General features: G+C 49.2%; 1 protein-coding gene and 1 long non-coding RNA gene across 3 annotated transcripts in view; one reads left to right on the top strand and one right to left on the bottom strand.

The window, feature by feature from the left end:
• Nucleotides 1-27,339, bottom strand: part of LOC119461109 (protein sister of odd and bowel) — a 425,754-nt gene that overhangs the window by 101,403 nt on the left and 297,012 nt on the right. The window contains exon 2 of one of the 2 annotated variants that reach the window (XM_037722297.2): nt 12,716-12,902. The exons of the other annotated variant lie outside the window; for it this stretch is intronic. Within the exon in view, the coding sequence (XP_037578225.1) occupies nt 12,716-12,776 (61 nt within the window). The 5' untranslated portion in view covers nt 12,777-12,902. The remainder of the gene's footprint in view (nt 1-12,715; nt 12,903-27,339) is intronic. 2 annotated transcript variants of the gene reach the window in all.
• The window catches only part of LOC125939766 (uncharacterized), a 292,339-nt gene that overhangs the window by 76,238 nt on the left and 188,762 nt on the right, over nt 1-27,339 (top strand). The gene's annotated exons all lie outside the window — the stretch shown is intronic.

The following is a 27,339-nucleotide window of genomic DNA, read 5'->3' as shown; positions in this document are numbered from 1 at the left end:
TTCTGCTGACGTTAGGGCGGACGGAGACACCCAGCGCGAGGTGTGCGCGTTTGTTTGAGCTTACAATCAGCCTCGAATGTCAGTTAGGTATTTCTGAAAATTAGTTTCACAAATTTTACCTTATTGCATCATTCTCAGCACTGTAATTCTAAGCTCTGGTTTAGCTGCAACGAGCAGTTACGAAACATTTGACGATCCTAACAACGTGGGTACCGTTCTGCTGGCGAATAAGTTGTGCTGTTTACTTTGACAAGCGTTCAAGTTGTTATCTGTAGATACAGTGGGCGACTGCCTTGTTTATTGGGTAAGGTTTCGGCCCACAAATAAAATAATTTGGTCAATAATAACCGCTTACCGTACAGTGTAAATCAAAGTTTTCGAGTGGTCGAACGCCCAGCTGCAGACTGCACGGTGCTGCACGTGCTGCAGCTATACGGCATGACGTCACTAGAAGCCGAATAACCTTCGCGTATTGCCTCACAGGATTACCAGGGCAACATGCTGACCTCACGCTGCACTGCTTCGCAGTTCAGAGACAAAGCATCTGCGAATTCTCTCTGTCCTTTTTTTCCAGCGTATATATAAACCAGCTGGAGATGCGGTAGCGAGTGTCGCGACAAACGAGCTCGCTTCTTCCCAGGTCACCCCCCGTTATCTACACCTTAATTTGTCTCCGCGTCTCATATAAATTTCTAATCTTCGTGGAACGACACGTCCTGTATCGAAGACACCCTGCTGCGCGAATTTGCATCTGGAAGCGCATACCCGTAGAGGCGGCGTTCTATATAGCGCACCTCTTCTTCCAGTTTAAAGTTTTGCGTAGGCTGCGCCGGGCACGACCGTTCACTACATGTATAGACATGTCGAAAAACAGTTTGCGCAGGCTTGGCTGCAGGGGACCACTGCGGCGAAGCCTGCCTACGCTTTCTTTTTATTTCAATTTTTTTTTTCTCGCGCCACGCACGCGAAGCGCCATGTTTGCTCTGAGACACTGTTATCACCTGCCGCAGCCTCCGCGGCCGTTTGTCTCCCGACAGCGAAATAACAGCGCAGAAATAAAGAAAGAAGTGCCGCCGCGGACACCAAGTGCGACGCCGACTCCCGCTGTGAGGACACGGGAGGAGCGATCTCCATGGAAACTTACGCGCTATATACGCCGGGCAACCGACCGGCAGCCACTTCGCTTTATATTTCATTTCATTTTGTCTTGTTTCTTTCATTTTTGCCGGCAAGCGCGATGGGTGCGCTGGTGATAAGGCTGGTCGTATACAACGTCCTTACAGTGTGGCCTCATCAAACGCGCGGGGCGCCTTTGAAGAAGATCCGCGCTCCTGAGACTTCATGTGCCGCATGCGCCGCGTATTATACACACGGGCCTAGCAATGCGGTCATATATATATATATATATATATATATATATATATATACGCACACACATCCGGGCGGGTATCGGCGCTTGCTTATCGCAGGGGTTGGCGTTGGTCGGGCACTGACTGCAATCGACCAGATTTGCACTTTCTCGCCCAGTTGCGGGGTGTTTCTTTCGCTTACCTTCTCTCGAGCTGTATACGCTATGTATGTCGGGAACGCACATTCTATATGTGAACGTCACTTGACTGCCTGTACACGCCGGTACCGCAAGAACAAAGAAGTCGGGGCGTTGGTGAGACAACACGTAGTAAGCAACACCAAATCGCATGAGAAGTACATACTATAGCGCGCCTTCTATAGTGTGGAGTATTTGTTAAATGTTTAAAGCCACCTGGGCGAGCGGCAAGATCTGTCTCGCCGGGCTCTGATGCAAGGAAACTATAGCGTATGCATACCTCGCGCTCCTGTGCCCCGGGAAGGTAGAACCGATGTCCCCCTCGAACTATGAATTGAGATTACGGGCACACGTGCACTGCTCCACAGCGGTAAGTTGGCGGCGCTAGGAGGGGACCTGACGACAGTTCAGATGCCGAGCGAAGTGGTTTCGAAAACGTCTGACCATGAATCAATGACTGTATACACGATACTAAGTCCGCATCGATGGTGAACTGTGACATGAGGCTCCTCTGCCTGTACCGGCAACCATGCATCTTGGCGCGGAGGAAGGAAGTTGTCACTCTGCACAGCTGTAAAGAGTGGCGTCCAAAGTTAGGGAGCAGGAGAGAGCCGACTCCCTTGCACTCCCCCTGAAGTCTCTCTGTAAAATGCAGTGGCAATCAGTGCGCAGTCTACGGGCCTGCAATGCACTGGCAGGTAGATACCCTACCAGTGGGCCGAGGATCGGTCATTTTGCACGTGCTAGAGTGTCAAGTTGTTCATAACGACTGTGTGTGTGTGTGTGCGTGTGTGTGTGTGTGTGTGTGTGTGTGTGTGTGTGTGTGTGTGTGTGTGTGTGTGTGTGTGTGTGTGTGTGTGTGTGTGTGTGTGTGTGTGTGTGTGTGTGCGTGTGTGTAGGGGAAGGGGAGGGTAGCGGGCGCGTATGAGAGAGAGGGATCAACGAGCCCGTCACACGCACCTTCATCTTTCACCATTCATCACGAGCCGCACGTGAGGCGCGGTTTTTTCGCCAAACTATATATACAGGCGGTTCGAGAAAACCAGCCTTGAGATCCCGAGAACCCTTCGCTCGCACAGCTGTGCGCGCATTACCACCACGCAACCGCGGCGCGGGACGAGGCGTGACGCCGAGGTCGGACTGAATAACCCCTGGAAACACCTGTACAAGCCGCGCGCGGCACATACCTGGTCGCGGCGCCGCCGCGCGCTTCACGTCGCATTGAACATGCGCGCGTGCACACTGCGGTATACACGGCGACGACGCGTGCGTCGAAGCGTTGTTTCCGGCCATCCATATTCGTAGCGGAGCGAGACGGCGATGACAGCGCGCACGCTCCATCTGCGCGCGTCCTGCCAGTGCGTTAGGGCATCGGTTATTCTCTTGCTCATATTTTGTCCCTCCTATTTTACGCCAGTTCGCATGCGCCAGCGTGTATAGCGTGATTGAGCAAGAGAGCAGCGCCGAACAGTCGGGCATGCAGGCTTGCGATGTGCATACGGAATGGCCGCCTTATTATTCGGATGACTTAGACGACGCGGAGCCAAAGAACAGAAATAGAGCAGCGAAGGAAGAGCTGGAGAGAGAGAGCAGGAGGCTGAAGACGGGAAAGAAGAGCTCGAAGTATACAGCAGAGGAAAGCCGAAACGAACGGCGGAAGAAATCACTGAAATGAAGCAATGATAGGAAAAGAAAAGCTACGGAGAAACGAAATCAGGAACTAAAAAGCGAAAGCGTTGTATAGAGGGGAAAAAAAAAAAAGGAAAAAAAAAAAACCCCCAGAAAGATGGATACGGAGCGCGTGGCAGCGAACGGGAGTAGAGGAGGGGGGTGGGGTGGGAGGGGGTAGGTAGGTTCGGAGGTGGGCGTGAAACCAGTCGGCATCCATTCCGCGGTGTCACGAGAGCACCGCCGGAACGAGAGACAAAGCGACAGCTTAACTCTTACAAACGGCACCCATTGGTCAGCCGGAGAAAGAGCGCGTATCCGGAACAGTACTACTATATAGGGGGGACCCAGCCCCTGCGGCACGCGGAGGCGAACAGCGGGCGCACAGCGTCCGATGGTCCCGCGCGGTGCACGCGGCAGGCGCAACCGGATACGGTGCTCGTTCAAGAGGCGGCCGTCCGGCCGGTCAGCGCGCGGCGTTCAATACGGCACTAGGCACTCCCGGGCGGCATTCATCTCGGCTCGCCGCTGCGCGGCCGTTGCATCTTCGACCCGTTTCTTTCCAGCGGCCTCTGACGCCGGTGAATTTGCGCGCCGGATGTGTACGTGTGTGTGTGCGTGCGTGCCTGCCCACCCTTGTTCCGCGCACACCTTTCCTGACTGTACAGGTATGGGGCCAAACGAAAGCGACACATGTAGCATAGGAACTTGCACGCGAACTGCTCGTTGAGCTCCTCGGTCACACCTCTTGCGAAACCCTCCAACAGAAGGCGTTGAACGCTGTTAATGCGCTTTTTTTCAGGACATGCGGGATGAGTGACTGAGAACTGTCGTGGGTAGCGATACCATCGAGCTTATGAGCAGTTTTCGTTTCTCTCTCTTTCGCTCGCCCTCTCCTTTTGTCAACCTTAATTCCCTTTACCCTCATCTCTCTCTCTCGTTCTTGTAACGCGCACACAGTGATTGGCTAACAGCGTAGGGAGAGTCTGCTGACTGTAGCGACACCTATAGATACCAAAACGAAATACAGACGCCACTCTATCGAGGCAACTACAAGATAGGATATAGGCACACACTATCAACTGAACGAAATAAGCAGTGTTTCCGATCAGCACCTTTTTATATTCAGCCGTATTAGCAGCCTGTAGCAGGCGAGGTATAACGATGAGTTTAATTTTGTCATTCACGATCACGTGTTTGCTAAGAGCACGTCATAATTGCCTCGTCAAGCTTTGACCACGTGATCCAGAGAGAAAAGGGAGGGAAGAAACAGGCTGCGTGTTGTAAGCACCAACAAGGACAAACTCAATTCAAGAGTCCCTTCAATAAAATAAAATAAAAATGACTCTCAGATGAAACGTCACTGCAAACAGTACACGCCGGCGCGGTCCATTTGGCTGAGAGGTCTCTCGCTTAGAACAGCGCAGATTCAACGTCGGAGTCGGTACGCTTTCGGTCTCCTGCCGCGCAGACGCTGTCATATATAGACGCCGTGCCGGACACACCCTGTATATAGAGCGAGGCGTTTCGAAGTGCCGCGCGGTGGCCCGCAGGGAGGGGGTTATACGCGCGCCCGGGTCAGAGGTCGGCCGCGGGCTTATGCACAAGCGCCAATGAGGTCGACCCCGGCGACCAGGAAAGGGCGCTCCACTATTCGAACATGAACGACTTCTCCTCCGTGCTCGCGAAGCTGGGTATACGAGGAGCGACTGCGCGTGCGCGCATCTCGCCAGATCGCGGGCCTGAGAGTTTCGTAAGCCGCACTATACATATTGAGGCGGCGGCCGCGCCTATATATACAGGGGTCTGGCACGCTTTGTTCGAATTCGTCTGTGCGTGCGCCTATCTCTCTCCGCGAGGAACGATCAGCTTGAACCGAAAAGCATGGCGCGCGCGACTTGTGCAGGCTTTCTCTGCCGTAAGGCACGATTGCAGTCACGATGAGCGGTAGGGCGGTGCCGTGGCTTCCTCTCCGGGGGTGCCAGGATTGCGACCGGCGCGAGCTCACTTATACTGCGGTCGGGGTGAAGAACCGCGAGTGGCATATTCTTTTTCGTGCGTACGCACGAGCATGCACCCCAGGCCACTCCTCGGTTGTCGGAATGCGAGCTGCCCTTTGCTCGACCTCTTTGGCCCCCCTCTGATGCTTTCATGCAGGGATCGCCGCCGACTGAGCGAGTGAGAGGCGAAGCGAGTGTACATCCCGGCTTTCGGCGGAAGCGAAAATGTCACGTTGAACGACTATCAGTATACGCTGCATCCGTGCTTTGAGAAATTCTTACCGGATTTCCTACTCATGCTAAGAGCAGCCCTTCGTGGTATAGCGTGTCTATCTTGCTTGTATGTACTTGCTTGTCGATTACCGCATCCCGCACTACCTTTAGTTCTTCTTTTCTTTTTTTGATGCGAAAACACTAAATGGCCCATTGAGCGAAAGAAAGCCGGCGTCTGTCGTCTGGAGAAGCGAAACGGCACCGAAGTTCCCATTGGCTGCGATGCCACGTCACGTACGCGCGCCTCGACGGAGCAGAGCGGGCGAAAGCGAACACCTGCCTCCGCGCCAGGTCATGCGTGAGGGGAGAGGGCGGGCGAAAAGCGGGAAGAAGCATGGCCGCGACGCCACGTCATCCTCGCTCTCACTCTCGGAAGCCTGTGTTATCCGTGCAAGCTCTCGCCTGTGTTCTAACTTCGCCTCGGTAATCGCTATACAGAAATTAATGTATAAAAACGATAAATTCGGGCGGAAGAACGACGTTGGCGGTAGTGAGTTTCGAACCTACGACCACACCGCTCAGGAGCCTTACCCACTGGGCTAAACAACCAGCGCCTCGTTGGCCATGCGTCTCAACGCGATCGCTTACCCGCGAGGAGTTACTCTAAGGACTGCTCAGCGGCTTTCAATTGGACATGAATGCTTTCGCATTCATAACTCAGCAGAAGTGCTTAAGTGTCCTCGCAGTTTTCCGTTTTGTCGGCGTGGGAATGTTCGTAAGAATCTAAGTGCATCCTTCTCCTCCTGAAGCGACTCATGTTTTATCAGTATACTTTTTTTTTTCACAGCGTCAATATTTTGCACGCAGGCGCTGCTGGTGTTGCCATATGTCTCCTTCGCGAGATGCCATTGCTTAATAGAGGTATAAGGAATCAGACAATCAAATACAGTCAAACCTGCTTACAACGGACAGCTTTATGCGCTAAGAGTACTTCGAGATATCAGGTAATTCGATATACCAAAACTCGCCTATAATAAGCATGAATGAACTTGTGATGGGTTCGTTACATAGTATATACACGGGCTTGCTATCTTCTGTGGAGAAAAAAGAAAAAGCAAGGAAGGAATCCTCTTAGTGCGAATAACACTATACGTGTAGTAGAGAGTAATTTTTTCCTGTGCCTTGAACTGTGTCTCAGCGTCCCTGGGAATGGTATTCTAGATGTGCCAGATTAGGTAGACCAGCTCCAGGCCACTTCTGCCAATGTTGGCACAATAATGGCACACGGCACATTACCGCAGAAAGTGCGTTCTGAAGCACCGAGTGCAGTATATTAAACGTCCAGTTCGTTATGAGGGACTTATCTGACACAAGTATCTGTCAATAAGTTCTGCGTGTGCTCGATATAAAGGATAATTCGCTTCATCCGGGTTCGTTATATATTCGGGTTTGGCTCTAACGCAATTGGTTGACAGCAGATTACCGCATCCGATATTGTAATGACGTCCGAAATTACAATCCCTCCCTCTATCCCTTTCTTGGACGGAAAGAATGAAAGAAAACAAAAGTCAAAATATATAAAGTCATAAGAGAAAGGCAGGAACTCGGTTAACCAGGCTGAGCCCGGTAGGCTACCCTACACTGGGGAAGGGGAATGAAAGAGGAGGAGGAAGAGAGAAGCTCATGCAGAAATTGCCGTATACGTCAATTTCTTATTTATACACGGTATATGGCCTATAGCTAGGTCACTATAGTGGCCTAGCTATAGCTCCGCGAACCGACGCCTTCAACTGTTCGTTTGATCCGCTCGCAGCTGACAGCTCTTAGAATCCTGTCTGTTATATTAATACTATGCCGTGATAATTACGTTATGCAAGTTAGTGCGTATTAATAAGACGGTATAATCTAGCTTCACAAACCGCGTATACATACCGCGAGTGCATATATCCGAGCTATTTCCACGAGGACGAATTGCTGGTCCTGAACGCCCTCCATCAATGTAGCGCGGTATGCCCCCTGGACCGTTCATTTCTCGTAATCAGCGACCGGCGGCCTTCTTTATGACCGGCGTCGTCGTGAGTTAACGTGTCGTGTTACTATCCGTCTTGCGACACGAGCTGGTGGTCTGCCATTTCGTTTATGTCACGGAGCAATACAGAATTAACGGCTGGGTGCGGTTACTCTTAAGCAAACACCGTCATTGGACCCGCGTGGTGTCACGTGGACGCAGGAGCCACAGTGTCCGGCGGCATAAAGTGGCCGAGTTACAGCCCCGAGCGTCACCAATGGAAGGCGAACGCTATATATACCTTCTCGCGAATATTTTCGGCTGTTAGGAAGCGGACCTTCTCGCGTGTGACGTGAATCAGTGTCATGCAAAAAACTTTCTCTCTCCCCCCCCCCTCCCCCGCTCTCTTTGTGACGTAAGATGGGGCAATAAAGCTTGCAGTGGAAGCAGAACCTTTGTAACGGACCCAGGGGGGCTCGTTGCGGCCGAACTGCACCATGTCGCGTTAGAAGACTCATTTATGCTCTCCACCACGAGATGGCTCCTCCGGAATGGCGGCGTTAAGCATCGCTCGTCCGGTCGCGCACACGACGCCGTAAATGTCGTTATCGCTTTGCTTAATGGCCGCCAGATTTCGCTGCGTACGTTTCTCTTTTCTTTTTTTTTTTTTTCTTATCTTTTCTAACTTCTTTTTTTCCGCATCCTCGCCCTTTCCCACTCGGCGATGTCGCAGCATCGGTTCTCTGAAACTGTTTATCTTCAGCGTAGCGGGCATCTGTCGGTCGCTAATTAATTGCCCGTGACCCGCGGGCGGCGCGCCGACGCGCTGATTAACTTCTCTCTTTCATTTTCTTCAGCCACGTCGTCTTGCGCCTCAACACGTTTCGGCGCAAAAAAACACACTCGCTTTCGAGCGCGTGCCCTGTATCATCATGACTGCTAAGGAAAGCCTCGCCATGCAGAATGCCGCGAGATTATATACATATAACGCGAGAACGAAATTTGCTTTTGATTCATATATGTTGTGTCTTACGTTCTGGTGTAGCCTTCTCGCGTTGTCAATGATTAAAGGTCGTCGTGCGAGCGTGAACGCGTATCCTCGCCAGTCGAGTGATTTTCAACGGTGAGCTCAGCGCGGGATCGTGAGTTGCGATGCAATGCGCGCAGAGCTTCCTCCGAGGGCTCATTAATTGCGGCGATCGCGAGTGGTCTCTCCGTATAACGTCTCACCGACCGCGCTAACGACTTCACATATACTCTTTTTGCGCAGAGCAGCATGCTCTCGTGCGAATTTATGCAGCGCTGGCGACGAAGGTCGTTGCTGCTGCTGCAAGCCGTACACGTCTGGCTTATATATAATAGGCTCCCTGAGCTAGGAATCAGTTCGTTTACGCGTGTACAGTTGGTTATTGATGGAGGCGCGTTTACCCCATGGCGGCACGGCGATCTCTATCGAGATATAGAAAAATTTTAATTAAGTTTCATTTCGTGCAACTCGTATATGCTCGTAGTCAAAGGGACGCCGAGAAGAGACACTAAATCAGTTTTGATTGGTCGTAGATTATGCTGTTTCAAAACTATGCATCTGCGTTTCTTCGGCTGCAGATGACCGATTATTACTTGAGAAAGTCAAGGCCAAACATATCTTTCTTGAATTTCGCGCTCGATACGCGGCGCGTCTATATATTGGACGCCTTGGGATATCACAGATTTGAGCGTTTCGCATATTTAGGTCATTTTCGTGCAGGGAAGGCCCGCAACGTACTGCAATTATCTTTACTAGTAAACAATAGACTCGCCGCCACGTGACCCTAACCAAAATATATATAGACGACGATCACGGGGATCTGGTGCAGAAAGTTGTCGTCTGTATGCACGTATTACGTTTTTGCGACCTTACATGTATACGTAACAAACCTCCGCTCATGTTGGACGACCGACTCTTTCACAATTGTGAAGCTTGAATATATATATATATATATATATATATATATATATATATATATATATATATATATATATATATACCGCTTTTGGCTTCGATTAATCTTTAGTACCTGTCGCACGAGGTTGCGGGTGGGAGGAGTCGGTCGAACATCTATACTTTGCACCTTCTGTCGCAGCTACCGCGTGTCGCAGCTACCGCACCGCGTTAGGTCACCTATCTATAGATTCAGGACCGTTCTCGGTGGCAAAAGTATTTGGAGCGTGGCTTCGCGCGTAGCAAATGCCGGAAGCGATAGGTGCAGCGGTTCCTGAAGTCTATACTTCAGTGCAGCGACTGTATATACGTAGTTTCAATGTGCAACTCAGAACGAAGCGACTCCCTCTTTTTTTTTTTTTCACTGCTTTCTTTCTTTCATTCTTGCTGTCTTTCTTTCTTTTCATCCTTTAGCCCACTTTCTCCTGTGTAGGGTTACGCACGCACGCACGCACGCACGCACGCACGCACGCACGCACGCACGCACGCACGCACGCACGCACGCACGCACGCACGCACACACGCGCGCACACACACACACACGCACACACACACCACACACACACACACACACACACACACACACACACACACACACACACACACACACACACACACACACACACACACACACACACACACACACATCATATATAGCCGGTCCCTGGGCGAAACGTCGAAATACATTCTTTGTGTTTTTCAACGTGGAGTTAATAATCAAATAGCGATACCGTCGCCAGGAGCGCTTATTTTCCAAGTATATAATATATATCGCTCGCCATCATGCAGACTCTGCCTCTGCATTAAACAAGAGAGGTATGTGCTGTATTTTCTGCCCTCTTTTCCCGTTTTCAACTACTTCCTAGTGAAACGTGGATGATCTCCGCACTTATTATGACTGGCAACGTGACGTTAACCTGGAATCGCTCTGTGGTTTACAGCAATGAAAATAAGGTGTCAGGCATCAAGTCACCCACTGAGAAACGCGGCGGAGAGGCAAGCCTGTCCCCGTTTCTGTCGCATAACTATATACGCATCACTCGTCAGAAACGTGCTCTGACAAAGAACTAGCCCTTGCATAGCTCGCGTTGAAGTGCATTACTGTAAAATGGACTGAGCACGCATTCGGTGTGTGGTTATGTTTTTAAATGCCCGCGGACGCGACATAGCTATATGGAGGACAGACACGCGGAATTCTATACATCGAAACTAACTTGAAACACTCTCTCTCTCTCTCTCTCTCTCTCTCTCTGTGTGTGTGTGTGTGTGTGTGTGTGTGCGCGCGCGCGCTTGTCTGGTTCATGGCTCTAATTTTGTAATTGTGCTACAGCCGTACACACACATGTGCTTGCGCCTGCCTGTCTTTTTCAACTTGACGCAAAATCGCGGTAGGAGGCCATAAAAACAACGCCGAGGCCTTGTGCGTCGTGTCCCAGTTTCCGCATCTGTATCGCGAGCGCGCAAAATTGCGTTTTCAATCTTTCTGTGCGACCAACATGCGCGCCGCATGTCTCCTCGTGTCATTATATATACTACCAGCAGGGGAGCAATTTCTTTTTTTCTATAGCTCTGTAGAGTTGCACTGTTTGCCCAGCAGTCTTAATCATAAAGTGGTACGTTATCAGCATCTACCGAGCGCGCCCATTTCCTTAGCTGTCACCCTTGTCGGGATGACCGCAGAGCTCATATGTACTGTCGCGGCTAGACGCGTCAACGTTGTTTTCGTTTAAATGCCTGCCTGCTGCCTGCCCGCTGTGATTGCGCGTAAAGTGAGTCGTATCAAAAGTTGGAAGGCAGGCAGTAGGACAACGGGGAAGGCGGTGAAAAAAAAAAAAAAAAGACAGCGACGCGTTTTCCTTTTATTAATGGTGACAAGAGAGGTCAGCAGAGCAGCGTTTGAGCGCGTGCACCGTGCGCTTTCTTTTTCCGGGTGTATAACGACGCTGCTTTTATTGGGTCGATGTTAGTGTGTGTGTGTGTGTGTGTGCAACTGTTCCTGGCGAGAAAGTTGAGCATGGAACGCGCAAGCACAGTCTGTCGGGGAACGACTGCTGTTATACAGCAGTGCTATACATACATAGTTCCAAGTGTATGCGCGTGTGAATTAAATGCTCTCAGAAGAGCGGCTAAATGGTGGCACATTCTGTCTTATACTTCTTGGACCTTGCTCGCAAAAAGCTATTACGATAGAATTGTTCGAATTCGTATCATTAGCAAAGATCATCTTACAAACGAACAGAGGTTTTTGAATTCGGCGACTCGTCTTTTTAAGGAAAAGGGGCTGAACAAGAGAGCCCATACTAGGCTGAACAGGTATATGCGACGGCCCGCATGGCACCGAGCAGTATTCTGTATTATGAGGCTCGCGATTTAAGGCAGCGAAGCGCGCTTGCGTATACTTTGAAACATTTCGCAGGGCAACAGACTGGTGAAGCCGTGGTCTATATACGACACGGCTGCCGTGAATTGCTTAGAAACACTGGCGTTTGAAATTTGAGGACGATAGAAAAATAATTCATATATATAGCTGGGGAGGGTGGCAGTGAGCGGTTCAAGGGGCACTAGTCAAAATTTGCACGACAACTTTCGGACATAAGGGGTGCTCAGATATAAATGCTATTTAAAGCCCTCTTAATTAAGTGAAAAGCAAGAGCGACGCGTTTCCAACTTGAGCGCCCTAATTTCTGGCCTCGCGTCAGGCGTACAGTATCTGTCAAAAGTTTCGACGCTCTCACGTGCGTGATTGCAGATCTGTCATATATACGCTGCCAGCTTTACCGCAAGGCCTCCGTGGAGATTTCTTCGTTCCAGTGTCGCAGAGGTTGATATAGAGGCACTGCTCCACACTATCATGAACCCCGAAACACCACGCGATCTACAATATCGACGCTTGCGACAGAGCCTGGCGACAGGTATAATACGCGAGGTGACTTCGAAAATTGCGACAATTGGTACCGCACATACGCTCCTGTATAGTTCTTCGTTGCACGACTTTCATTGCTAAGCTAAAAACGTCCTTACGTAAGCAATCCTCGTTTTTCTGCTTCGTCGCGTAGTGAACAGCGTATATATACGTTGTCAACCTGTCGCTTCTGCTGTCACGATTACGAAGACTTGACAGCCTAGTCTGGCCAATCGTATAAAGCTGTACACAGCGTGTATAACATCGTGCGCAAGGGAGGAAGAGTGTGTGGGCCACACTGCAGTGTGTAATAGCTGGAATCAATCATACACCGCAGTGTACACACGTGTTAAACGTAGAGCACTGCACGCAAAGGTAAGGCACTGCATGCACTCACCCATGTCCAGCGATGCTCGGAATCCATGGGCCGGCTGTGCGGGCGCGTCGAAGGGAGGCATAAGCTACCGCCCGGCTTCTGCCGGCCGCTGCAGTTCTGACGGCGCCTGCTGCTGATGCCTCCCCGTGTCAGAGGCCGCCGCCGAATAGCCGCAGCTGCCGTCCACGTCCTCGCGTCGGCTGATGCTCTGCGCACACCGGTGGACAGAAGAACGCGACGCGTGACGCTCGGATGCACACTATGCTTGTAAGCATGGCCTCCGAGATCGCCTGATCTCGAAGGCGATGGTGTAATGCTATGAACGCAAATGTTCAACGCTGATATAGTTGGCGGCCCACGAAGCAAGTAACGTATCGCGAACAGACACCTCCATCCGTATATACTATATACCTCAAACCAGACGCACACGGCACTCTGTCCGTGCTACATTATTCTCTGTCATGGAAGGCCAGTTCGATACTTGTATACATTGTTGGTGCAGTGCTACGGAAGCGAGGGTGAAGGGTAAAGTGACACGAAACGCAGCACCACATGAAATCAATTAACATGGTACAAAAGCTATGAAAGCAAGATTGACCTTTATAGAACAGGGTAATTAGGCCAGTACTCAATTACAGCGAACTTTGCAAACAATCCTTAGGTTTACTGCAATGTTATAGCGCCATCTAATTCTGCCGCTTCTTTTCTGGTGCTTAGTATATGGTGCTCAATATATATATATTATGCGAAAGGCAGAGAGGTTAACCGGAAAATGGATATCTAGCTTCATACCCTGCATTGCGGAAGGGGTAAGGGGAGACAAGATTGAAATAAACCGGTATACAGAATGACAAATGAAAGACACGTGTTGCATTTCATTTCTTTCGTGCTGAATATAGTATGTATGACTAGCTATAGTCAAAACGAACAAACTAGCTGCTGAGCTATATTCCCAAGATTGTGTGTGCAGGTTGTGATATGTCGTGATTCGCAGCTTGTCTGTGGCGCCTCTGATAGACCCCTCTTGCTTGGGAACGTTCACCCAATCGATCGATCGATCAATCAATCAATCAATCAATCAATCAATCAGTTCGTGCGCACTCTTGCCGGGATACTAAAGCATCCTTTCTGCATATCCCATCCCAACCACGTTGAGCCCAAGAGGGTGCTGTCCAAGTGTTACGAGAGTGATCGACGAGATAGCTTGTTTGGATTACAGTAGAACCTCGCTATAACTAAGTTGTACTTGCAGCGAAAAACTTCGTTATATCGCTAATTTCGTCAATTCGAGGTTTCGTTAATTCAATGGAACTAAGATCGAGAAATAAAAATAGTTCGTTACATCACTAATTTCGTTAAATCGAGGTTCGTTATATCGAGATTTGACTGCAATGAAATGAAAAGACGCTTTCTCATTACATACGAGGGCTGCATAGAATCAGAAGTATAGGTTGGTATGAACTATGGTTATGCACGTTACCAGTGAGACTCTTACAACCACAGGAAGCCTTTCCTGACTGCTATTGTCAATTTAGCCATTATATGCTAGACAATCGAAATATGCGCGTGAAGTCGAGCTCTCCCAAGTTGCAAAAAGCATGGAACACCGCAATGGCGCCCATGCCGCAGGCCATGCAAGGCGTACGCCAATGCGTGTCATCCTCGTACGACGTAAGGTTGTTTACATCTGACACACGTATGCAGTATGTATATACACATATACATCGCGTATAGTGCAACGTAGGTTGTGAACCGTTGTGTGGACGCTGTATCTGTTCCCTTTAGAAGCCGCCAAATTTACAAGACGGCGCAACGCGCAATTATACTCGGTTAGGACTTCTGTGTTCTCATCATCTCATTACCCACCTTGCCTTTTTATCCCCTTCCCCTTTGTGCACGGTAGTCCCAAGCGAGCTCAGCCTGGTTAACCTCCCTACCTTTCTTTTATCCTTTTTTTCCTCTCTCCTTTTTTAAATCTTAGTGTGCGAACAGAACACGTGCCCTCGTCCTCAGTGGAGAACAGATTGCCCACCGCGTCAAACTGCTCCAGCCGGCATTTACCTGCAGAAGGCACATTGTAAGGCGAGCGCACATACACCACACACTCACACAACCACGCAGACACACACGTACATACTCCAACAGGGTAAAAGAAGCATTACCCCGCGCGATCGCGGACTCCTAACAAGCGCTTTTTTATTTTATTTTGCCCTCCGAACCGACGCACAGCCCTGCAGTGCACGCGGTGTCTTGTAGTATACACTGCACCACCGCGGCCGCTCCGCACCGACACCCGGTGATGCATGCGGTCGCTTAATTCGGCTCAGCGAGCGGCCGATATCGCCGATAGCATCACAGCGCAGGAGCCGCGAAAGCGCGGAGGCTGCGAGTTCGCCGCCGTTGTTACTCGGCTGTGCGCGCGGCTGGGAACGAGCGGCTTGCCACTGCGCGCCGCACTGACCAGGAATGCGCGGCGCCGTCGAATGCCCTGATTCATGGCGACTCACTCTCTCTCTCTCGCTACCGCAGAAATGACTCCAGCAGGAATATAGTGTTTCGCCGCTGAAAGTCGTTCAGGAGACACATGCTGCCGTTCTTGCGAGCTTATAGCAGCCACTCTGCGCGCTTCTTTCATTCAAACCACGTCTGTTGGCATGTGGCCATTCTGCGGTGCAGGGTTTCTCGGACCATGTGGCAGTGTCGTTCGTTGCTGCTGACAATCTGTGAAGTGCTTGCGGTGCCCGGTTAGTAGTGGGCTGGTGAATGCGACGGTTCGGGGGCAACTCTATTATAAGAAGGCCTTCCGTTAGCCCTTTCTGCGGGCGGATAATTGTCTTCATTATAACCCCTTCTTAGGGTGAGGTAATGCACTTATGTTACAAGCTTTTCGCAGTAAAGCAGCCTCTTTTACTTGACCTATGGTCAAGTTGGACTTTATATAAATGAAATTGCAGCAAATCATCTAGCGGAAGCTTCACAGTTTCTTTTGGCTGACAGCGCTTTCAGTAAGCGCACCAGTTTCCTTTGGCCACCTGCGATTGCATGGTTAGTAAATGGCATTATAAATAAAACGCCGTAACTCAATGTACCGAAAGACTGCACAAATTTAAGAGCGCTGCTGCCACCGCCAGAGGCTATAGTTTCTTATTCGTTTTCTCAAGGTAAACGAACACCGCGTTTACTTCTACAGTCTGTTTTCTATAGTCTGTTTTGACAATTCGGCAAAGTAACGAGGTCTGTTTACTGTATAATACAGTCTATCCTAAAGCGACTGAAACGTCTTGCTTATACATCACATCGCGAGATGCGTTGAGCAGGTGTACTATATGCATTATAAAGCTCTTCCTATGCGCCTAAAGATCACGATTTACTGCAATCAAAATCATCCATAGTTATGTTCAAATTCGTAGCCGATCTGCCATCGTTTTCTCTTCGAAATAAAATATAAAAAATAAAAGCAAGCAATACAAACAGTCGTTCACACCCCATGCCTCATATGCACATTTCCCTGATAATATATCCAGTACTTGCTAACGTGTCCAAGGTCTAAAAAACTTAGCCTCAGAGAAACGCTTCGGCGACTTCGTCGAGAATCTGATTCTCCGAAGAACTCGGTGAAAACAGTTCCCGCCAAATTTATCGCACGAATCAGGCGTCCATGCGAGTCTGTACGCACACGAACGAGACGCCGTTAGCGTGTACAGACATGGTTATTGGTTCCGAATCATTGTAGGCCACACCCACCGCGACCTGACCCCGACCTTCCAGTGGCGTATACACGCAAGCACCATATGCAAAACGCCCTCAGTGGCTGGGTGGCATGCACATAAGGCGGGCGCGTTATGGGCCGGCCGAGCATGACTTCGCGATCGGCTCCCAGACGAATACTCCCGCCCGTCCCTCGTGTCCGGGAATGTCGGCTTGTTTTCGTTGCTCGTCTTCCAATAACATATCTCAGCGGGTGCGTTAACCTTTAACCACGGCGGCATAAATGTTGACGCTGCCGCGCACGGCTGTGCAGACTCCGCCACAGGCGGTCCCTTGGGGGCGTCTTTTTAACAGTACGTCACCGAAGGCCATAAGCCTTCTGGCGCGCCGCAGACGTGCAAAAAGTATACGTACACGTACTCGGTCAAGAAGTGACGTAGGAGGAGGGATGACGTCAGCATTGGCATGCGCAGCCAATCTGGAAACAGTTGCGAGGGTAATGATTGCTTAGTCTTGCAAGTGCTGCGCACCGAGCGTGTATATAATACAATGCGAACCCGTTTGTACATGCGTGTCAGCGGAACACGAGCTCTGCACGCATAAAGAAGGTTCTGTATGCGTCGTAAATATATAGGAGCGGAGCTGTGCCTGTGTGTGCGTCGCGACTGTCGTTTCGTATAAGGGCTGCATGGTCGCCTAAGAATTTCAGAATCGGCTTCCTTTCCTTACGCTTAAACGCCCGCAGGCACGCACACACACAGGTACAGACACACACACACGCAGACAGACACGCACGTATACAACACGTGCACAATGCACGCGCGAACAGAAGGTGTCATGAGATGGAATAATAATACTTCCATTTATGTCGTCAGAAATCGGAAAGAAGGCAGAAATGTCGATCACGTGTCGGGGTTCAGGATATTAATTATTTATTCGCACAGGAGAGCTTGCGTAACAACAGATTTCAACCCACAAACGGTTCCCATTGAAGGACAAAGGCTGAACTTGTCTCTGCTTATACGAATATCACCGGCTGACGCTCCGAATGTGGGCACGCTGTTGTCGCTAGACAGTTATGGCCAGGAGCCGGCCTATAGAAATTAATATTGTGGACGACATAGACGTTCTGCTCTGTCTCGACTTGGTTCGTTGGATTTAACATTGTGGCAAGGAGTGAAGTTCTATTAGCCACAGAAACACGTGACGACGAACAAGCTGGCATGTATTCAATTCGTTTTACGTGTATACGTTCACTCCCCGCTCCCCAGCAGAGGGTATAGCCAGCCGGTACTTACATTGGCTAACTTCCCTGTCTCTCCCTCCTTTTTTTTTTTTTTTTTTTTTTCATCTCAACCTATACTCCTGTGTGATCACCCAGAGTCTTTCGCGGTATGACGATGCCGTTACTCCGCTGCTCGGTGGGGAGTGCTACATTCCATGCAGTCACAGGAAATGATATTCATTGTAACGCGATCAGCAGCTGTGGTGCTTGAGAAGTGAAAATACCTCGCACACAATCATATAGCTTTCAGTAATTCGCAGATGAATAGTGCATGTCATATATATGAAATAATGAACACATAAAGAAAATTAGGCAAATTAATGTAATTAAGTTTCAACTCGACGCGATTGTGCCTACCGTGTGGAAAGCTGCAGCTGCCACTATGTGGTCACCCACATTAGCGACTGCCGTCTGCTGATAGTCAAACCAGTGTGGTGTTATAGATATATAAACACTCACCTTTGGCGATACGTTCAGTTTTACGCGACAGCAGTTAGCGCTAATCGTCGCAGCAGAAGAACCCAGCAGCCTTTGGGTTCTTGGGCACGCAAGGCGCTTGTGACCCTAATCTAAATCTATGTATTGTAAAGAATGCTGCTTGTATTGGTTATTAAAGTTGCGAGCAGGCAGTCGTCTGCGTTCACGATAAGTAAAGGACACGAGAGTTGCCCGTTGATATAGTAACTGTGAGCAGCGGTGATCGCGGGTATAGTGGTACACAGACACAGTATATGGCAAATCAGTTTTCCGGAATCCCGCAAGGTGGGGGAAGTGTCATGAAAGGGGAAATTTGTCATCCACCCGACCACAAGTTGTTGACGAAAAAAAAAAAAAGAAACTGTCAGCCCTTCCACTGGGGTGGAGATGGAAGACCAGCGAAGCTGTACTGTGGTGGTAATTATGTATTTCCAATTATGACTATTAAGATGTTTATTTGTTTGGTTATTTGAACTATTAAAGAATGAAAAATATATAAGATCCGGTGGTTTTCATTTATTTAGTGACCACAGGGACCATGGCCTTATGGTCACTATACTACGGTACACCACCATATAGGGTGTACGGCAAAGGTTGGCACGTTCTTCATAAACACGTCACCAACGCCGCGCGCGTTCGGTGCGAACGCGGGCAAAACGCCGCCGCCGTCGACAACAGTTCTGCGCGTTTCTGGTGCTGCTACATGTCCAAGTTTATACAGTTCCTCGGAATTTTGAGAATGACAGCCCATAAACAAATGTCATGAAACAAATCACCGGCAGCGCATGCTCATGTTAAATCTTCTCAGACTGAAATATTAAAAGTGCGAAAAAAAAGACGCAGTTTCGCCCGAAAGGCGAAGAATCCATTGCGATAGCAAATTAGTAGCGAGCTATACGGAGTAAGGATAGTAGTTTTATCGGCTGTATAAACTTGGACACATTCGCTTACTAATTAAATTAACAAGGATGGTGTCAGCGCGCACACGCAAACATGAATAGATCACTCTCGATGACCGCACACAACCGCTGTCAAAGCGCTGGCGTGAGCAAGAGCGCCAACAGCAGCGAGCGAAGGTTCATGCGGTCTATCGCTTCAATGGAAACTGAGCGGCGAAAGCACAGCACATACAAAGGGCTCATACGGTGCGCGCGACCGCCCGTCGCCGCGCAAAGTACAAGTACGCAGTTAATTGCTCGCAGAGCAAAAGCTGCACTCCTTCCCTCGCGCGCTGCCTTCCCGCTTTCCTCCTTTTGCGTGGGTGATTGAGTCGCCAGTTCCCCTTGCGCCCGCTCGCAAGATACGCATTTGGTGCTGCAGCTAAACGTCGCCTCCCTTCCCTCCCTCCCGTCCCCCCACGACCTTTCGCGCGACGGAAGAAGTCGCGTTTGCTCTCCGCCGTGCGTTCGCTCCCCGTGAAAGCGCGCGTCCCTCGCGCGCTTTCACTCGCACATGCAGCATACGGCCAATGAGAGTTTTTCTTCTATACATCCGGACGCGACCATCGGAGACTGAGCCCTTAACGGCTTCGCTGTAAAAAAAGAAACCCGTAAGCGTTCACTTCGTAGCTTTTATGTAAACATTCGAGTGGATGACAAATTTTCCTTTTCATGCACAGTATAGTTTGCTTCCGGCACCCTTGTGGTCCTCTAAGTGAATTTGCCGTCATATACTGCGCATATGGTTCTGTAAGTGTGTGTATATACGACCTTTCGCAACTTTACCGGCGGAAATCGGGCCCCAGTTTTTCTGCGTTCTTGCGTATCTGTAGAGGTCGCGTAATTATTTATGGCTTAGGAGGAGCGGGTTCAAAATAACAGCGTTCGCACAAAACTCTGGTGTGCTCACGAGCACGCACGTATGTCCCGCGTGACAGCTGTTTTAGAGCGCGTAACACGTCGTGTGACGCTGGGACGTAATAATCTGGAATAGCTGTGAATACACGCACCTGCCGGGGCACAAAAAACGACCCTCGCAAAGGAGAGCTCCCCAAGTCAACAAATGTCGCGCTCTAAATTAATACCGTAACAGCGTCGCAGCGCGATGACGTCATCGTGGAATCACTCGGTTTTCATGGTATTTTTTGGCGTATTTTGGTTCTTTATTGTGCTAGGTAAGGTCAACGAAATGTCAACAACGTAAAGCCAGAAATGTTCGCGGTTGTTCCCTGCGCTACTTATCACTGAATCGTGCCTATACGTATTATTTTATAGAAATTCATTTAAACAAGAAAAAATGAAGACAAAGTAAGCATTGTCACCAGCTCGTATATGACTCAAATATTATGTCACGGCAACACTCTGGAGGCACGTACTGACATGCGCAAGCAGCTCGAAACGACAATTGAAATTAGTTTTTCTTTTCTTTTGTTTCGAAGAATGACGCAACAAAGTGACTTCGACCCCATCACAACAAGCATGAGGTAAATTACGCTCAGACCGAAAAAATAGCGGCTAAAATTGATGTCGGGAGCGATGAACATCAGGAGCTGAAAGTTCGACGAGTGAAAATGTAGGAAACCATCACCCCCCCCCCCCCCCCCCGCTTATCTTTAATAGTCGGTAATAGTTGATAGCTTTCATGGGCTATAAAAAGAGGGAAAGGTTGGGAGAGGATCGGTAGAGGAACGTTAAACTTCCATTCGTACAGCACAGTCCTATAGAAAACATTACCTAACGTTTGCGTAGTTACGGTGATGGTTCGTTCGGGATCATCATCACAAGCACGCGTCGGAGGACGTCGTTATGCAGCTGACTTCGGCGCACCAATAGTGTACACTTAGATCATCCGGCAGGAAGCCAGCTATGGGCACGTGTATAGCACGACAGCCTTCACCGCAAACTCAGACCAGGGAGGTATTTTTATTGCGAACGGACGTCTATACAGATATATCGAAGGGCCAGCCGTATTGTACGAATGTAAATGCCTCTGCTGGCTTACCGCGACGAATCTTTCTTGCTATTGCGTGAATCTACAATTAGGGCAAAGTTCTGGATGCTTTAAACGCCTTAAATATTTCTCCGTTTTAAAATAGACGCCTTTTTAGCATGAATTGTGGACAAGTGCCACCGGCGAAAGCCTTCCAGTGCGCCGTCCGCTGTCAGGCATTAAAGGCAGCATACCCTGTAGCTGTAAAGGAGTACGCTTATCAAGGTCAATTACTCACAGGGGACCCTGATCATGAGAAGGAAATTTACAGAAGAATAAAATTGTGTTGGAGTGCATACGCCAGGCATCGCCAAATCCTGCACTGGGAGCTTACCACTGTCGTTGGTCAGAGAAGGATCGATTATTCAGTGGAACGCAAGAGGTCTAAGATCTCGCATTGCTGATTATAGCCAGTTTGTACATGTTAACCGATTTCCAATCATCGTTATCTGCGAACCAAATTTTACACACCCTATCACACCATCCAGCTACGAGTCAATTACGTCCTCAAATAACAACGGAAATAGCAAGGTCTTTATTCGCCGTGAGTTTACTTACGTCATCCATCCTGTGCAACCTCATGACGACAATCAGTATGTCTGCTTAACCGTCAAAAATAGAAAGCTCACCTTTACACTTGTAGGCGCGTACCTATCTCCATCAAGCCCGTTTGACACCAAAAGACTAGGAGACATAATAAAAGCGTCTCCTGGTCCTTGGATTATCACCGGGGACTTTAACGCCCATCACACCATTTGGGGAAGCTCAAAAGTCAACGCAACCGGACGAAAACTCACTTCATTTTTCTCCAATCATGACCTCTTGTTGCTGAATGACGCTAGCCCTACGTTTCTACGGGGCACAGTTTACAGCAGCTGCCTGGACTTGACCTTTGTATCACGCCGCATTGTCACGCGCGTTAAGTGGTTTTTGGACATTGAGACACATGGCAGCGATCACATCCCCACTTACCTCAAGATCGACGGCATGTCTAACACTCACCCGCCAAACACACTACGAAGAATTGATTGGACTGTGTTTAAAAACCACCTGGAGGACGCTTGTCAGAAAGGTCTCTTATCTGGACTGCAGGAAGCTATTGAAGAAGCGGCGCAAACCGCTATGTGCACGCTCATGTGCTCATCGAAGTACTCGAAATTCGACCTGGAGTTGGAGCAACTTCGTGCTATTCGTCGTCGCGCCGAACGAAGATACCGACGCACGAAGTCCATTCACGATCTCAGGACAGCCTGCATGGTGCACTCAAAAGAAGATACAACGCCGCATAGATAACCTGGAATCCGATCGATGGACAAAATTTGTGAGTACCTTGACTCCCGCAAGCCACTGTCTCAAATATGGAGAACTGCGAGAGGCCTACGTTCTGTTCCAGAACAACGCTTTCCATTCAAGGCACTAGCACTTCTCCAACGCCGACAAGACCTCGACGTAGCGGAAGATTTCTGTGCCATGATTAAAGGCCAGTCAGCGGGATCAAGTTCCCTTACCTTTGACTACGTTCCGGACACACGGGACTCACGCATGGATCTGCCGTTCACCACTCAAGAGCTCGACGCGGCACTTGCCCTATGTAATCGGTCGTCTTCACCTGGACCAGATGGTATTTCTTACCGTACCTTGTTCCACCTCGGTGAACTAGCGCGAAGTGCCCTGCTGAACATCTTCAATGAGTCCTGGGAGAATGGAAACGTTCATCAAGAATAGAAGACCAGCTGCCTGGTACCACTCCTCAAACCTGGCAAGTCTCCTTTAGAGATTACTTCCTACCACCCAATCGCGCTGGCTAGTTGCATTGGGAAGGTGATGGAACGAATGATCCTCGCCAGACTCGAATGGTACCTGAAACGCTATGAAGTTTATACAGACGCAATGGCTGGCTTTCGACGTCACCGATGTTCCATTGACAACATCATCGATTTGGTTACTTACGTTCAACATCAAAAGACGTGTAAGCGATTATCTGTCGCCATGTTCCTCGACATCAAAGGAGCATATGACAATGTTCTTCATGAGGCTATATTAGAGGCTCTGGAAATGGTTGGCCTCGGCGGTCGGCTTTATCGTTGGACACGCAGTTATTTATGTATGCAGTCTCTATTTGTGAATACTGAAGACGGCCCAACTTCTCAACACTATACACACCGTGGAGTACCACAGGGTGGTGTGTTGAGCCCAACACTCTTCAACCTTGTGCTCATTGCTCTCGTAGAATGCCTACCAAATACGGTAAAGTTGTCAATATATGCGGATTACATATGCGTCTGGGCATCTGGCGTGACGCGTCCTCAAGTACGTGCAAGGCTCCAAAAATATGCGGCGTTGATAACGACATACCTTAGTGAACAAGGCCTCAAGATTTCCCCAGAAAAATGCGCATTGGTCGCATTTAGCCGGAAACGAATGACACCATACACCATACATCCACCGATAGACAAAATATCTCTTGCGTCAGAACGCACAGGTTCTTAGGGGTAATCATCGATCGTGACCTCTGTTGGAGTCCGCATGTCACCTACCTAAAGAAGCGCCTGACAGCCATCTCTCATCTCTTCAAGTTTCTTGGAGGAAAATCCTGGGGTACTTCAGTACACGCGATGATGCAACTCTACAGGACGCTGTTTCTCGGGTATCTGAGGTACAGCTTGGCAGTGATGACCAATACCTGTAGAACTAACATCCGTACAATCGAAAGTGCTCAGGCACAGGCACTTAGGGTCTCTCTAGGGTTGCCACGATGTACATCAACATCAGAAACCATTGCAAATGCACATGATTACCCAGCCAAGATTCACATTATTATAGAAGCGCTCAGAGCACACGTCAGGCACCTTGCTCGCGCCCCTTCCCACTATCTAGCCTCACTGCCAGAAGACCGACCACGTGCCTCCTTTTGTCAGACGATACTGCCTTATCGTATAAACCTTCCATCAGGTTACACAGCTGCAACGAGAGTTTTGTTTCCTCCTTGGTGCTTGGCTCAGACACAAGTTCGACTGACAGTGCCTGGAATTCGAACGAAAGCCGAACTCTCATCACCAGCTCTCAAGCAACTTTCGCTGATCATGCTGTACGAAAAATTCAGTGATCATACACATCTATACACTGATGGTTCAACCACCATGGACGGTTCTGCAGGATCAGTGTTTTTTTCCTGCGAAAGTCTCCACCTTGAAGTTCAAGACATCACACCAGACGACATCGACAGCCGCGGAGCTTGCTGCTCTTCGTAGCGCACTTCGCATAATTCGTGAAGAACCACCTAACAAATGGAGTGTTTTTAGTGACTCCAAGGCAGCGCTACATTGCTTGCTTTCTGCCTTACGCCGTGGACCCTACGAACAACTAATCCTCGAAATCCGAGAGCTCCTTCATCGCCTCGTCGAGCAAGGACACGACATCACCTTTCAGTGGCTCCCTAGCCACTGTAGCGTAATGGGCAACGAATATGCCGATGAAGCTGCTCGATCTGCTCATGAAGACGGCGCACAGGAACCAATCCCGCTGTCAAGAACAGATGCAGCAGCGAAACTTCGAGTGCTTGAAAACGATACCACACAATCGTTGTGGAACACACCTAGTTTGCAACACACACGTCTGCACCGACTGGACCCCTGTCTTCGACTTCGACCTCCACCTGGACTATCCCGACCCGAAACAACAGTACTTTGCCGATTGTGGCTTGGTGTCGCATTTACAAAGTCGTTTGCTTTCCGCATCGGATGGGAGGATAGTGCTGCGTGTGACCACTGCGGCGACGAGGAAACAATCGAGCACGTACTGTGTCACTGTCCCCAATACAGCGCACATAGGCAGTCACTCGCGACCACGCTGGCGCGTCTTGACGACCGGCCGCTTTCGGAGTAGACAGTCCTGGAACGCCGGCCTATACAGTCGTCGCACAACAAGTCAGTCAAGGCACTCTTGAAGTTTTTGCGATCGAGTGGACTATCTGACAGACTATAGTGCTCACAGACGTTTCCAACCTCCTCTTTTTTTTATTCCTTGATTTTTTTTTCGTGACTGCTTTTTCTCTTCCCTATTCTTTCCGCCTTTCATTTCCCCTTCCCCTTGCCCCAGTGCAGGGTAGCAAACCAGAATCTTTTCGGGTTAACCTCCCTGCCTTTCCCACCACGTTTCTCTCTCTCTCTCTCTCTCTGTACAATCATTGTATTCTACCAGTGCTAACATATGGGGCAGAAACTTGGAGGTTAACAAAGAAACTCGAGAAAAAGTTGAGGACTGCACAAAGAGCGATAGAACAAAAAATGTTAGGCTTAAAGTTAAGAGACAGGAAGAGAGCTGTGTGGATCAGAGAGCAAACGGGGCATAGCCGATATTCTATAGTTGAAATTAAGAGGAAAAAATGGAGCTGGGCAGGCCATGTAATGCGTAGGATGGATAACCGGTGGAGCATTAGAGTTACAGAATGGATACCAAGAGAAGGGAAGCGCAGTCGAGGACGACAGAAAACTAGATCGGGTGATGAAGTTAGGAAATTTGCAGGAGCAAGTTGGGATCAGCTAGCGCAAGACAGGGGCAAGTGGAGATTGCAGGGAGAAGCCTTCGTCCAGCAGTGGACATTATATATAGGCTGATGATGATGATGATGATGATCACGTAGCGCCTCCTCGCGGTTAATTCCCTCACTAACTCCGTCCAGATGTCGCGTCATATTTCATATAGCGCTTTCTCCCTCTCTATACGATCTCTCGCCCACAGCAGTGCTCGCGACGTACCACTATACAAGCCAACTTTGATTTAGAAATACATTCTGTGGTTATTACGCGCCAAAACCGCGATATGATTATGATGCACGCCATAGAAGGGGATTCCGGATTAATTTTGACCACCTGAGGTTCTTTAAACTGCATCTAAGCCTAAAGTACATGAGCGTTCTTGCATTTCGTCCCCATTGAAGTTCAATATGCCGCCATGCTACCGCGTCGGGTGATATCGATTTTTTATGGCTCAGCAACTGATACGACTGTAATGCGCCAGAATCGAGAGGTGCCTGAGGGCACGAAGTTAGCGCTCAAAGCCAGCGATTATCCTCGTTATTTCTCTGAAATTACAAAAGTGCCACGACACAGATAATTCGTTATGATAATTATACATTGCAAGTCGCATGAGAATGTAGTTCGAACTTGTCTGCAGCAGAAATCTATATTTTGTTGTGTTATAAATTAGTCGCGGTTAACAGATTAAGATATAGAGGGTACATCAGCTTATCCATTTTCTTTTTCTGTTTTACGGCGAAAAGTAAAGACATAAATCGCTACGAATATAAATATTAAATGCATAAGCGTAAGGAAAATGAGAGTGAACATAATAATAGTAAACATGACGCTGCCACAACAGAAGGTTCACCTTAAAGAGTCCCTGAAACGGTTCGGACGAAATTTGTAGACGCGTAGGGTACAGCTACAGTAAAACATTCGCACCCCAATTTTTGTGAAGCGTCTCATATTAAGAGAGCTACAGACGATTACAAGATGCCCTCCTCCATAGCCATGATTTTTCTCCTCAACTCGCTCGCCGAGCGATGGGTGCTAAGCTCCGCCTTCACTCTCTGCGTCATGATGTGACGTCATGTCGTCTACTTCCGGTTGTCTTGGAGCCAGCGCGCGAAGCTTCTCCAACCTCTCCGCCAGCCGCCTGGCAGTCGATCCGAAGCGAGAGCTTCGAAGTAGCGTGCGTTGCTAGCATTCTGTCGCAGCGCCGAGCGTGTCCGGTATTCCGGTAACCACAGTCGAGCTGGGCATTTTGACGGATGGCTGGAGGCGTAAACTAAAGCCCCTCCTTACTACTATTGCTCAGCGCTGACGTACTACGTGAGCGGCCTGATCGGTCTGCATGGTGCAGCCACCTGGTGGCGCAGAGGTTAACCAGCCAAACAAATAACTAATATTGCTGTAACCGAATGTAAAACGTTTTAAACATCTAGAAAAACAACGTGTTCACGATTGCGCTCCGGCCACAAATTTACACCAGCAGCAAAGTGGAATACACTTGATTACTGCCATTTACTACTACTGCGATTACTACTTGATTACATCATTCCTGTGATAGCTGAACCACCGCACTTTCAGCTTCCGTCGACACTATAAAACGCAGCAGTTGCCTTCATTAATTTTTGTAGAAAATTCTATGCTTTGCACGTTCTTACTTTGTCGATGGAAAAGGTTGTTGTGTCCTCAAATTTCTGAAGCACGATGTGGCTCACGTT

This window comes from Dermacentor silvarum, chromosome 8, assembly GCF_013339745.2.
Source record: "Dermacentor silvarum isolate Dsil-2018 chromosome 8, BIME_Dsil_1.4, whole genome shotgun sequence".
NCBI lineage: Eukaryota > Metazoa > Arthropoda > Arachnida > Ixodida > Ixodidae > Dermacentor > Dermacentor silvarum.
The sequence above is the reverse complement of the archived record's forward strand: the minus strand, read 5'-3'. Positions and strand labels throughout refer to the sequence as shown.